Source organism: Toxotes jaculatrix, chromosome 8, assembly GCF_017976425.1.
Source record: "Toxotes jaculatrix isolate fToxJac2 chromosome 8, fToxJac2.pri, whole genome shotgun sequence".
In the NCBI taxonomy this organism is placed as follows: domain Eukaryota; kingdom Metazoa; phylum Chordata; class Actinopteri; family Toxotidae; genus Toxotes; species Toxotes jaculatrix.
Genome location: NC_054401.1, coordinates 18406534 through 18421669, shown reverse-complemented (window position 1 = coordinate 18421669; position 15136 = coordinate 18406534). Strand labels below are relative to the sequence as shown.

At 41.3% G+C, this 15136-nt stretch overlaps 1 protein-coding gene across 1 annotated transcript in view; it reads left to right on the top strand.

The window, feature by feature from the left end:
* Positions 1–15136, top strand: part of LOC121185682 (CUB and sushi domain-containing protein 3-like) — a 205487-nt gene that overhangs the window by 168705 nt on the left and 21646 nt on the right. Inside the window, exons 58-60 of the mRNA XM_041044003.1 lie at positions 2265–2447; positions 5466–5642; positions 11048–11230. Of these exons, the coding sequence (XP_040899937.1) occupies positions 2265–2447; positions 5466–5642; positions 11048–11230 (543 nt within the window). The remainder of the gene's footprint in view (positions 1–2264; positions 2448–5465; positions 5643–11047; positions 11231–15136) is intronic.

Sequence of the window (15136 nt, the reverse complement as noted above, 5' to 3'; positions counted from 1 at the left end):
TGATAAATTCAGACCCGTGCTAGTCTACATCTGTTAGAGCTGCAGAAGAAATTAGAACCACAGCACAGCTGGACCTGAGTTGGTCCTTAAAGTTAAAATTCAGCAAATTCATGGAGAGTTTTAAATAAGTACAAATGTACATTTTAGCACCTGGTTTTCACATGGACATTAGCAAAAAACTTCTGAAGAGATGCAGTTGATACTACAGTGATAGCAAGATAAATGAGCTGTCTTGAAAGTGTTATTGTATGTAAGTTTTTTCTCTTTTTTTGAAAACTCCCTGTATCATATTCCATCACTTGATCTGAGCTTCTCTTTGATGCTTTTCAATGTAAAGTTGTAGAAATTGTTATCCATATTGGCAGAAAGGTGGTTACATGGTATATAAATAGATATATAGACAGCTTTATCCTGTAGGACTAGAAATGATTAAAATGCCACTTTATAATTGGTTTCACCACCAATAGCAACAACATAATTTGTGCTTTCAGTTCCTCAGAAGTCCAGCCCAGCATCAGCAACAGTTCTCATCCATGCGTCCATCCATGCATCTATCGTTCCTCTCGTCTGTCCTCCCTTGTTAATTAGTAAGAGGGGGCTTAAAACTGCTTGCCAAGGCATTCCCCTTTTGTCCTCGTCTGTTGCATGGCTGAGTTGAAGGCCTTATTATTTCCTCACAGACGCAGCCTGGTGAACAGACATTAACTCAGATTCAAACCAAATCCACTACCATCCCAATTAGTGAGATTATAGCTGTGACAGTGCATGCCGAGCCGGCCTGCCTCACCTAACCGAAGGAGACTAATGAAGTACTGACAGCAGCTGTGAGACATACACACACATACATGCACACGGAAGTGGACATGCATGCATCCAGGCAACATATAAGTATGCATACTTAACATGCACTTGCACAGACAAGCGTACGCTTGCACAGGCGGGCAGGGAGACACATAAACACTCACATGTGTCAAGTGCACTCTCTTACAGGCACACATACATGCAGTACAAAGGAAGGCAACGTCACACATGTATGCACACACACTCATTGCTAACCACAGCCACCCACCCACAAACTTATCATCCACAGCTGTGAGCCCTTGACCTGACAAATCCAGTTTGTGCACATGTGAACAGTGGAATGTGTAGAAGATATGAGCTTGGTGTTTGTGCAATAAGGCTTTGTCAACAAGTCCAGTATTACTGCAGCTGTTTGCTGCTTTGTGGACAGAGAGCAGCAGCCAACGCACAGGGAATGATGCACAGGGTGTGTACACAGCTCAAGGAACAGGATTGCAGAACCAATAGCATAGATCCTTCATGAAGAGACAACTCATACTGAACCTTATAGACGAGCACAGCAGCAAATTAGATCATTCTATCTGTCTGTCTGTCTCTCTCTTTCTTTCTGTGATACTCAGTCTTCTGAAGCCAAACATTTTGCTTTTTATCTGTGAGAGAACGGAAGCAGCAGCAGTTGTAGTGGTGGTTGGTGTTATGTGCTTTTTTTTCTTCTGCTCTGAGGACATCCCCAGTGAATACAAAACTAAGAACCACCCCACCCCCTAGACTCCATCCTGACTCACACACCACTCAGCTTGGCTTGCAACATAAAATGTTTAGTTGTCATGGTACAGCCCAGACCCCATACCTGTCATCTTTCTCTCATTTCCTATGGCTTAGATAGAAAACATGTCCCTTTTTTTTCAGCCACTGGAGACCTCCCTAATGGGGACGTGAAAAGAGAATTAACAGGAGACACAGCGTTGGCTTTTTTTGAGTTAAATTCAGAGACGTGTGGGACAGGTGGTGCAAGACACAGAAAGTACTGTATGTTCCTCCACAGTACAAAAGACAGGAAAGATAATTCAGGATAATGAAAACGCATTTAGCTTCGGAGGTCAAACTGTATTCATCATTTCTCATAACCACAGCTGGTTGCCTTTTAATGCCAACCCTGCTGTTTTTATGGACAGAAAGCTCCTGGTGTCAAAGCAATGTAAAGTATCAGTCCTTCACGTTGTTGGCATGGTGACAACTGCTCATTGGTGCATTTTGTGCTTTATAGCAGCTTCCTGGAGGATTGAAAAGATGTACAGTTTGTTTCTCTCTGTATTGTCCTGACATGAACACTATGTTGTTATTCACTGCCATACACACATAAATGGGCCCACCTGTGAACACACACATAGACAGTTAAAGTGGATACTTCACCTTCACCTTCTTGTTTTCAATGCTGCTCACCAGGTTATCTCCCGTTGCAGGCGACTCAGCGGGTACCTGTGGGGATCCTGGCACACCTGCCCATGCCAGCAGGGAGGCAGGGAACTTCAAAGTGCGCAGCAAGGTGCGCTTCACCTGCGCAGTGGGACACACGCTGTACGGCTCGGCAGAGAGGATCTGCTTCCCCAACGGGACCTGGTCGGGCAGACAGCCGTTCTGCAAACGTAAGGGAAATCTTTAATATGTCTCTGAGATGTTATGTATGAAACAGCAGAAGAGAGGAGTGCATAGGAGGCATACACACACACACATTTCTTCACACACAAACACAATGAAACTCATACAGTTACTCAAATAAATGCGTGGTCACTCTAGGGCTGGGTATCGAACCTCAGTACTTTTTTTGTACTGAATAAAAAGAGCCCACAGCACAGAATATTATAAACTTCAAAGTACCAAAGGCTTCGCCAGGTCTTGTTTACTCATTCTTTGATGAGCTATTCCCTATTTTAAACCTAATTTAGAAATAATTTCAGACTGTATTTTATTTAGGCAAGTTCTTGTGCCTCTGCTTTATGTTAAAGGGGCAGTCCACCGCATCAAGCTGCACATCAAGTTTCTTTTATTGTCACAGCCAGTAAACAGTTATATAATGTCCTATATAATGGCGAGAGAGATTTCTGAAGTATGGCAGAATAACTCTGATGATTTCATCCGTGTTTCGGCTTGTGCTTGGAGACTAATTTGAAAGACATGGGCATTTACCAACTGAGCTGCATTATGGGAAGGGATCCAGTATTTTAGAGGCTGAACAAACACTTCAGGTTTAAGGCCAGGATGTCACAGGCCCTGGAGATATCATCTCTTGAAGTACTCCTTTAAGACAAAAACGAACGCTTAAGAATCTGGTGAGTTTGTCTTATTTGTTCGTATTCTCCTCAAAATACACAGGACGTGGTATGCCACACATAGGCTGCATGCAAATGAATGTGCCTACAATGTACAGATAGGTGCATATGTGCATCCACACCTACACCTACACACACAAATGACTGCAAAAGCTCACAAACACAGTGCTGCACCAGATGGATAAGTATCTCTGCTGCAGTCTGGTATTTTCTGCCAGCACATGGTACTGTGACTAGCTTCCAGATTGCAACCAAAAAATTCATTAATTCTAGACACCTAAAGCCAAGTTCTTTTTGGATTGTGATAAATGAATCATTGTGGATTTTGAAGATATTAGTTCACAGAACGCCAGCTCTACATCTTGCATAAATTACCCCCAGGGGTCAACCAGATATTGAGGGAAATGTTTGACTGCTTCTTCTCTCCTCCCCTTACTGTCCGCCAGCTTGGCACAGTGCCAGTGTCATTTTTAATATGATAGGCCAATACACAGTCCCTCTGCACTATATTCTGTGCATCTGCCTTTCATTGCATGTCTCTTGTTCCTCCTCCTTTTTCTTTCTCTCTTTCTCTAGCCTTCATTTCCCCTGATGTCAGCCTTTTCTCTTGCTTCTCCCCTGATTTCTTTCCATCTTAATCTAGTTGTTTGGCCGTCTTTCTGTCCCTGTCCACTCCTCCCTCTGTCCCTCCTCTGTCGCTCGCCCTCTCTATTGCTCTGCCTATTCCTCCCTCCGCTCCTTTTGCCCCACATCTCTCTTCCACTACCTTTTTATCTCTCCATCTCCCCACTGAAGTCCTGATTTAAAGATTGTTTTAGCCATCCCTCCACCTCAGAAGGGAGGGGTTAGGAATTCACTGGAGCCTGAACGAGTATTGGTGCTGTCTGTCTGTGATCTAAAGCCCTGTCTAATGTTAAAGCCCATCCATCCGTTATCCACAACCTTTTACAGTCTCTGGAGAACAGTCACTGTGGATACTCGGCTTAATATCCATGTCACTATACCATCAAGGTCTGTTTTGTGTTTCTGTCATCATGTCTGTCTTGAATTATTAAGAGAGGTAACCAAAAAGGCCACCATACTTTACTTTCGGTATGTGCTCATGTGTGCATTTACAGTACAGTAGTGTGAGCACGTCGGCACCTGGTGTGTTTGGGTGTGTGCCTGAGTGATGCGTTTGCACCTCGATGAACTTGTGTGTGTGAGTATGCACATGTGGTAATTGAGAAATCACCACCACACCTACAACACGTCTGTCTCCAACAAGAATCACTATTTCAGATTTTCCAGGCAATTAGGTGATTGAGAGAGCAAATCAGTTTCATAATTAGACATGATTTGGAGCAGAAGAAAAGCGCATGAAGCAAATTCAAGTCCTTTCCCCTCTTCAGGGATACATTTTGGTTGGCATGTTTTGGAAATGCTGTAAAGGACATCTCAGCATAAAAGGCCCAACCCTTCAGTGCTCTACAGAAAGGTTATTTATTTTCCTCCCCAGGGATTGCACATCTAAAGTAACACTTGTCATGACAATGTCTGAGTTCAATTTGGGCCTTAAATTGTGAGGAGTGATAATCATCATCATATGACCTGCAAAGTTATTCCAAATCGTAAAGTTGATTCTACATCTGTTCATTATTTAATATCATTTGAAAATTAAAAGTTCTGTTATTGTTACATTTTAGCCCTGAGTCCTTAGACCACAGCTGCTAAATTTCACATTACTCCCACGATCCTCTTCTTGTTTTAAGCCAGCACTAAATGTCATTACCATGGATGTACTATGGGACTTGACAATACACAAACTGCACTTTATTTACTGATGACTCATCAACAGTGTGATGGAGATTTGTGTAGAGCTGCACCAGCTCTGCTCATTAGCCTCTCTTAATAAAGCAGTGATGCTTTATAGATTAGTGGTTCTTTCCTGGTTTGGTTCACAGCTTCTTTAAAAGATAAACAATGCCTCCTCTCATCCCCTGATGTGAGGCACACGCGCATAATGGGGAACTGTGACACAAGGCAACGATTTCTTTCTGCCCTTGTTCAGACTGTTCCACCTGAGTGCTCATCAGACTGACTCAAGAAACTACAAATATTCATCAGGTCAAAAGCAAAGCAGCAATTAGCTCATAAATATACAATTCACAGAACATGTTAGGAATATATTTTTCAAAACCTGTTAATCACCTTGAGACCTTCAGAAGTCATCTCGCTGCCACCTCAAGGGCTCCCAACCCTCGGACTGTGAATCACTGGTATGGAAAATAGAAAATCCATTACTGTTTTACACCTCTGACCTTCACCTCCCCTCGTTTCTCCCTTGTTTTCCAGCGGTACAGTGTGGGAATCCAGGTACCCCTGCTCATGGCCGTATTTCCCGTGTGGATGGCACAACCTTCTCCCACTCCATCGTGTATTCTTGCACGGAGGGCTATTTCCTCGCCGGCTCGCCCACACGCCAGTGTCTGGCAAATGGCACGTGGTCTGGCACAGCTCCAAACTGCACAAGTGAGTTTTATACGCACACAAAAATGAAAGGAGGTTGGAGTCGTGTCTCTTGGTCTTGTGGATTACACTTAAAAGGCCATTCTGCTGAACAGTGTTATACAGAAGGAAAAGAGAAGCAATGCATTGTCTTCTCACTGTCAAAGAAAATTGTGAAATGAACAGTGTCAGATCATTGAGATGTGTTCAGCAGCCAGTTATACCAGTGCTTTGAACAGAGAAACAGTGCAAAATTCAGCAGCCTCAGTCACACTTACCTACACTGGATGCCACAGAATTCGTGATCATCGCTTTCAGAAATAGAACAAAGACAATGAGTAAAAAATAGGATGAGGAAGATTGGGTGCTCCCGTGGGTGTCATGGGTGCATCCAAACTGAACTAAGTGTTATCCTGGTGGTGATCACTACTGACTAATTACACATGGCCTCATATATCAGTCACACTAAGCATAATTCTGTTAGTACAGTAAATCAACCATTGTTCAATTCTGTATTATACCTTATGAATAAATTAAACATATTACTGAAAAGCAGATAAACACCTCTGAAAAGATTTATAACAGATGGGAGCGAAGATGATTTTACTCCCTATTCCTGCCAAAAGGAGGCGCTCTCTGAGTGATCGAGAGCGGTGCTAAAACAGGGTATAAGATTTCAAATAGCACATAAATCTCTTTGAGCCGTCTCTCCCTGCAAAGCGTCAGAACTGTCAGGCGTTTTTTATATTGTCTGGATCTGAGCAAATGAGCCTTGCAGTAATTAAGAAGTATGCTAATCTATATTCAATTTGCACCAGGATGACTATCAAACAAAATTACACATTGTTCTTCTCTCCCAAAATCACCATATTCTCCACTTCTTTTTGCTTGTTATTGAATCACAAGAAAAGATAAATGGTATGGGCATAATTTTCAATTTTGGGATGAAATGAGTCTCTGGGGAGATATACACAAGGAGGGAGAAGGGGAGAACGATTGAAAACTGCATTGAATAATAATGATCAAACACGCAGAAGAAAGGCGGAATAGCTTTCTTGCCTCTTTAACCCACTTTGAGGCCCGCTTATCACCAAACTTGTAATTGTTATCCTCCTGTATGCTATCACTTCACGTTAAATGTTAATGGTCAGTTCGGGGACATCAACACTTAAGATGCCAAGATTGGCTCAGTGTGCCTTCATTAAGGAGGTAATCATTTTCACGGTTCATGGGTAATCGATCGTGTAGGTTGCCAGATCAAAGTCATACAACGTTACCAAGGTGAAAAAGAAAAGTTCTTTTGTTTATTTTTTTTCTTAACACTGGTGATGGTTGATAAATGAAATTTATAGAGCATGTTAAGGAATTAGAGCTGAAGTGCATTAGAAAAGACACTTGCTCAGTAAAGTGTAAATTAAAGGCATAAAAAATTTTATGATAATGTTGATTATAAATAGTGAACACTGATTAGTCAGGGAGACTATTTGCCCTGTAACATGTTGTAATCTTGTTGGTTTTTGTCTGTCTGTTTATGGTACTTTTCCCTTTCTCTCCGGTCCATTTCTCCCTCAGCTAGTTTAAATGCAAACACAGTTGTGTTGGATTCTCCTTGTGGATGTGGGATGAGGGGATGTGATTAAATGAAGACATCAGAGCAAAATGCCCACTGGCAGATTTAGAACTAACCAGGTTGCAGTCAGTTTTCTGCAGTGACCTTAAATATAATTTAATGCAGTAAAGCAGTATCCTTAATCATACTAGAGTCCATGTACCTCACAATAACTACATCTGTCATCAGTCTGACTAAAACTGAAATTGATATAAGTAAAGTCTGTTTGCACTCTGCAGATCCTGATCTCTGGCTGAGCTGTGAGTGCTCCAGTGACAAAAAAGGAAAAAACTCTTCATGGTTCAGCTTCATATGCCACTAACATGCCTACAATATGTCAGCACAGTCCAAAAATATTAACATAAGGGATAAGGATAAATAGAGGCCTGTTAACTGGCTAACTGCATTTAAATACAGGTTTTACTGGAAGCAGGATTTTTCCTTGTGTATAAACTCCTTCTCTGATTTCCTGCCTTAACTTGATTTTCTCCAGCAACCTGTTTTCTTGGGAGCAAGTAAATGTACTGAATGAAAAAGCCGTCCCGTTAAGTTGTTCATGTTTGAAGTCAACTGCCTGCAGCTTTTCTGCTCTGTGCTGACTGACTGGGTTTTTCACTTTGACAGATAGACAGGAACACGTAAACATTTGCATTTAAGTACACACACTCTTTTTGTGTTTCTGTCTCCTAGTAAGATCACTTTTCCACTTTCTCACGAGATGTTTTTAGCCAATACCGATTGAAATTTTTATCAGCCGTCTTTTATTCATGCCAGCTGCTTCTGGCTCATGTTTGGAGAGACATATCATGCTTAATTCAAGATAATGTGTTTCAGTGTAATTTTGGTGCCTCGGATTCAAAATGAACTGAGGACGTACATCATCGTCAAACCCAAACACTCATGCACAGTCAACCAGAAATGCACATATACATGTGCTGTGCATATATTGAGTCAGCTGCTGTTCCCCATTATCATCATCATTTAAGATACTCACCAAAAAACAACATAAACAAAAAAAAGTGTGGCAGTTTATCCCATTGTGAGCATGTTTGCACGCCAACATTATCATCCATGTCGGAGCACTGCAGTGTAAAGCCTCACAGTGCTGCAAGAATTTTAGTTTTGTTAAAATGTTAAGATATTAAAACTATTATTCTTCCACTGCACTGCCTGTTTTTTATTGAAAATATACTCAGAAACTAGTCTGGTGAATAGTTGAGAAGATTAGACCAGTTACCATTTTTTTTCCAGTTTGAAACTTTAAATCAGTTCACACAGAAATGTTTTTATGACTTAAGGTTGAGGCCATTCAACAAGCACATTAGAAAATAAATAAATAACAATCAATGCAGTCATGTAAATAATGAGTGTACCTTCCAGAAGCAGAACATTATTTATTTGTTTATACAGCTTAATATATTGTATATTTCTATTTATTAGAAAACCAGAAATCAATTTTATGTTCTCATATTACCTTTCATTTCATCAGCTTTTTTGCAGGGTGTTTTCTTACCTGTCAGTGTTGTATTTTTGTGTTAATTGTGAAAATAGATGCATCTTGGATTAGATTCATTACTGGAACAAGCAAGAACACACTGCCAGAAGACACTGCTTCTTCTCTGTGCTCACAATTAGCAGCTCTCATATGTATCCTGTCAGGATACAAAGTTAGTCTCACCCAGCAATGATGAATGTGTCCAAGTGTTGAAGTCCTTGGCAGCAACAGAAAATAAACAAACAGAAATTAATTTAGGGGAGGAGGCGTTTGCAGGGACAGCCATATGTATCAGACTGGCTTCTTACATTAAGGTGAACAAGTCAGGAGCGATTTTATAATAAGTACTCACAAATTAGGGCTGCAAGACGAAACAAGGGCTATGAAAAACCAATCGAATAGAAGCAGGCAACTTACAGTTTCACCAGAGATAGCATTAGGTTAAGACCTGACAGTGCAGTGGGCCAACATTCAGCCATCTGTTTACTTTGGAGAAATCATGCCATGTGAAGAAGCCAAGAATATGCAAAAGAAGACTGAACAAAAATTTTAGTGGGAGGGGAGCTGCCCAGTATTATTATCATTTTCACTGGGCCCTGCTCTTGAATTGGATAAAACTCATAGTTATTACAGCTAGTATTACTATGACAGTACAGGTGTTCCTCACACAGTCAGGGGCGCAAAACAACAGATGTTGTGTGATTATGCTTTCAACTTTTGTGGATATTTGTTATATTCATTTGACTGAGCAACTTATCAGAAGTCTTGAAAATCATTGTGTAACTGTTTTTATTGGCCCACATGCTAAATGCTGCACTGAAGCACAGAGCAAATATGAGGATCCATTGTGGTTAGCTTGATTAAATTATGCACAACCAGCATCAGGTTGCTGCAAAATAAGCCCACAAACATTTGTACTTCACACAATTTACGTTACTGTTGTCATATGGAAGTGTCCAGTTTTAATTAAAGGGTTTAATTAATGCATTGTTGTTACAGTAACCATGTGTCATTGTGTCATCACACTTGAGACCTGGTGCTCTGCTCTAATGCTACATTTACATATATGGGATGGATTGTAGACCGACTGTAGGGAAGATTTCTCTGTTTACAACTTGAGCATTCCTCTCACAGGACTCTAGAAGGCAGCTGTATGATTACATATTTGTTAAAGTGAAAATTGCTAAATTAAATTTGGCTATACTGCGCATTAAGAATTTAACACTAAACTGAAACATTAAATTGGGGTTTAATCACTTTGAACGATAGACTCTGGCTGACAGTAGGCATCAGTGGTTTTCAGCGCCAAGTCAGATATATCAGAGCTTTCCAAAAGTTTCCCAGTTGTGATTGCAACTTGGAAGTTGGCGTGAATGCTATTTACAAGTCTATTTACCGGTCAGAGCGTGGCATAAGTCTTGTTACCAAGCTCAGTTTGTTGCACATAAAGTCCTGGCTGAAATACACACCACAATCAAATATTCACTTCTTCTGCAGTTGGGGTACTTTAAAGTTTTTATGGTGAAAAATTCAGCCAAACTAGTTTTTACTGTAATAGTCTGAACAGTGATCAACACCAAACAGGGGTCAACAAGTGCCAGTCTCTCAAGTCTAAGAGCTACTAAATGACCTGTTAAATCTACATAAAAGACAATTAAACCGTACGCAACAAAACAAGTACAACAGGGAAGCAATTAAGAGTTACTGATGGCCACCACACAATTAACACCTATTTGGTGCCTGTACCTTACAATGTTGAGTTTCCTGAAGCTTTAACTTTATTATCTTGCACAAAACTAACTGAAAACTAACTGGGAACGTTTACATGCACCTGTTCAGCAAATTATCACTGTAGTAAGTATGAACTGTGCGTGAAGGATTGTGGGTCAAGGTGCATCCTCTGACTCTTTAATGCTCTATTTGGTGAGCTATTTTCAATATAAACAACTAAATTGCTGTTTAAAAGTTTTTAGACAAATATGTGATGGGATGATTATTAAGGCTGAGAGGATAGTCATTAATCATCGTAGGCTCTACCTACCCTTTTTGCCCATAGCATATGAACAAAAACAAGTGCATTATTATTCCCTGATGGCTTAAGAGAACAAATGCAAGAATAGGAAACCACCAACAACTTTGCAAAGGAAGGATAAAAACAGGAAATCTGGTGGAAAAAGCAGGTTCTCCCCTGTGGTCAATCAGTACTCCTTCGGAATGCATGGGCATAATGGACAATTACATCAGACGCTCTGTAGTGATAAACTGATGTTTTATTTTTGACATGAAATCTGATCCAAGTACCTGATGTGTGACCCTCAATGACAGTGATCACCTGTGGTGACCCCGGAATTCCAGCCAATGGACTTAGATTTGGTGATGACATCACGGTGGGCCAAAATGTGACGTTTGCGTGCCAGCCGGGCTACGTGCTGATAGGAGGGGACAGCTCTGTCACAAGGACCTGCACAAACAATGGCACCTGGAGTGGCACCATGCCAACATGCCAAGGTAAGCACCACACACAAATTCACCCCACTCCCCACGTGCACTGCACCGTACACATGCTGCAGTCAGTCAACCTTGATAACCATCAGAACGTGCTGTAACAACCTTGGCACACCGTCACGTACAATATAAAGTACATGCTTACACCCTGAGATCTAATGAGATTACCAAGCAAGGTGACACAGTACTTCCTACGTGGTCAGATACTGTCATATCCTTCACTTTAGTGTGCTGATAATGGAAATTCTAACAGTACATTCGACTGGGTATCTGTGAGGCGGACACGCGCACACATGCATTCTTACACATTCTTACACAAGCATACACATAACCACATAAACATGACAAACTATTTTCTTCTATATCTGTTTTTCTAAATTATGCCCAGCGCATCCCTGCATTACAAAAGTAGTACTATATTTTAACACTTTCCTAGATAAGAGGCAATTTCAGGAAAATAAAGAATATATATATATGTGTGTGTATGTGTATAAGTTTTAGAGTCCTTGATCGAGGACACAGTGATTTTACCCACACCTGCATCTAGATTTGCACCTGTGGTGGCAGAGTGCCAAGGCTAAAAGTTCCTCTGACACCTGATGATGGATGACTACGTCCCCTTCATCACAACAAGGATCTAATTGTGCTTTAACAGTTAATCATTGGCTCTCAACTACACATCTGTAAAGTTTTGTGACTAGCCCCATACCCTAACCTTAGCTATCATAAATAAAAGCCTTACTGTAAAAACCGAGCGTTAACCCTCAAACAATCCTTTGAAAGTGTGCGAGAAGGCGAGAACTGGTCAAAATGTCCACGCTCGCCCAAATGTCCTCACTCTGTAAGGTCTATAACTCAAACTGGTCCTCACAAAGGTAGAAGTACAAGTACACACACATAAAAACTTGCCAAAATACCACCTCTGTGGTAGTTCCTGCCTCAGTGGGTGCCTCTAGGACCACATTCTGACACACACACACACACACACACACAAAGGGAGAGAGGGAGACTTACAAGGTGAAAATAATACCAGCCACACTGTCACAGCTGGTAAAAACCCACCAAGAGGACTTAGTTGTTGTACGCCCATCAGCACTACATCACTCAGTGATTTATGATGCTCGAGTGGAGACACAGATTAGCATGTCTGCCATGGACACCCAAAAGTAAGTATTGCAGGGAAGATTAACTTGTGCAGTGAACAGTTTAAAAGTACACCAGGAAAGGGAAGAGCCCAGGAGGCAAATGACGACTCATTGTTGCTAAGGAACTGTCCAGGCTGCTGTCTCAAGCTGCTTTCACCCATGTACTGCAATCCTGAACTTTCCTAGACATTACCCAGAGGAGCTGTATGTGTGAACGCAAATGTCCAAATCAGTTGAACTAGACTTTAAACGGACTTTACCCTGCCAGCTCTCTAGTTCAAAGCCTGTGTAATGTCCGATTGAGTCGATGTGTGAATAGAGCCGGTCATTGTCCGGAGAATTCACAGAGAGTGAGCGTGTTGGTAATGTTCTAATCCTGCCTCCTGTGCGCTCTACCCAGCCAGTAGTAGTCTGTGCCATTGCCCTTCCTTAGCTCATAGCACGCTGAGGCTTTAAGTTCTCACCTTCCTCAGGCTCCCTGTAAGACATTGTTTAGAAGTTTACATCTAAACTGACACTGATTTGTAATATTTCATGGGTGTGTTTCATTATTTACATACCCTGTTCCATGGTATGTTGAAGCTGAATCGATGGTCACACAATGTTCAACCCAAGGCAGTGTAAATGGGTAGAAAAAGAAACAGAGTGTGTGCACGCATGTGTATATGGAGGTGTGTGAAGCTTCTAACCTCCAAGGTCTAATCCTTGACAGCTACCGCAACAACTCAGGCACTCGGCCCCAATGCCGCTATGCTCCATGGGGGTGAGGTGCAGAGGAGCGAAACCCTAGAGCTTAACCTTCCTCATCACACACATTCTCATACAACACCACGCATGCATAGAGTGCACGGTGGGCATTCAATTACACAACTGTCTCTCTCATGCATACCTAGACACAGACCACGGCTGCTGCTGCCTGAGTGCTGTCAGCTTGTACTGACCTGTATGCATTAGTCAGTGAGCCATAGGGTCCCCTCCTGCCTCCTCTCACTCTCTCCGCCGCTCTCACTTTTCCAATAATGAAATAAAGAAAGGCAAAAGAGAGGAGTTTGATTGCTAAGTGGGTTCTCTGTATTAATTTTGCCACTCTTCAGTGTGTGGATGGGGTATTCAGAAGGAATACATATGTTTTATGGATTATTTTTTCCTGGTTGCTGTTCGCTTCCTCTTCCTTGGTCTCTTTCTGAGACTATCTGGGACAAGCAGCGGAACAGCTTGCTGGTAATCACAGTTTTTTATCATCTCTCACACTGACAGCCTACGCAGCAAGAGGTCTTCAAAAAGGACTGAGAAAATATCTTTCTTTTCTTGCATCTGAAACAGAAAACAATGCCTCTTCCAATAAGATCGGTCGCCTTTTTCTTTTGCATGATTGGGTTTAAGTTGAAGGTGAGGCAGTTCAGGCAGGGTGAGCTGTTTGAAATTGCCATGATGCGGGGCATCTGTCATCTCGTCATAGATTTAGATGATGTGCCGCAGGGACATGAGGTGATATTCCAGGGAGGGTAAAGACATAGAGAAGGGAGCGAGAGAAGGAAAGGCAGAGAAAGAGAATTTGAAACTAAGCGAGACAAAGGTTTTACATGTGCCAACTCGGTGCATAATTTTGCACTTAAAGCATGCGCATCAGTGCTGGCCACAGCATTTGTATGTGGTGTGCATACACGCACTGCTGATGACACATCCTAAGCCTCGCCCGGCAAGGATTCAGTTTGAATCCCAGGTTTGGCGTGTTCAGCTAAGAGGCACTAATGCTGCTTAGAACTACTTAGGAAAATGGGGACACTTTCAGCTCTCCATTCAGTTCTGCCTGCCACCCATGCCTTTATTATTTTTTTTCTTTATTTTTTAAAACTCATTTCTGATGCAGTCCTTGTGGGATTAGTAGGCCTACTCCTCTAATCAGTGTAATTTCCCTACTAGCACACATGCTCTCTCACATTGTCCCTCCATCTGTCTTTACAACCCCCCCCTTCCCCTTTCTTTCACACATACATACTGTAGGGAGATACAAACACACCCAGACCAACTTTTTACTTTACAGCATCCAGCTGGGCATTTTAGTGAGGTGTTTCAGAATGAAATGTCTTTTTATTTATTTATTTATTTATTTTCAAGAGCTCCAGAGCAGCAACATGGGAACCGCAAATTGAAGACACTAATTCATTAACATCAAAGAGGAACAATTTCAAGTGAACTTGTTTCTCCTTGAGAATTTGAAAAACAAAATTACTTTACCAAACAAAACATTAAAAAACAGATTGCAACATCAGTATGGTTTTGCCTTTGACTTTCATTCACTTTTCATTGTGGCCTAAATATCTTTCCAAAAATAGCACACTTCTGAAGTGCATATATATATATATACTGTATACTACTGCAAAATGTCTATATGGAAATCTTTTTGCATCTGCTGCCAACAAAGAACAAAAGATGGTTCCACCGTGGAGAGAATATGTGAATATATGTGAATATCCCAGAGTGGCTTGCTCCACATTTAGTGTAATCCCTTGTGTAGAAAAAAAACATCTAGCTAAACGTGACGTGGCAATAAAGCTGTTTATCTTGTGCCTACTTCATCTTAACACATTAAAACTAACTTGACTCCTGCTCATTTTCAAATTGTATTTGCGATATAGTGTAAAAAGTGTGGTTGTGGTTGAAATCTGTTTTATTTTAGGCCAAATTTCAACCTGAAAAGTGTGTGGATTGATTGATTTCTCCTGCAGGAAGTAAGAAGTGAAATCACATTCTTTAGTCTTTG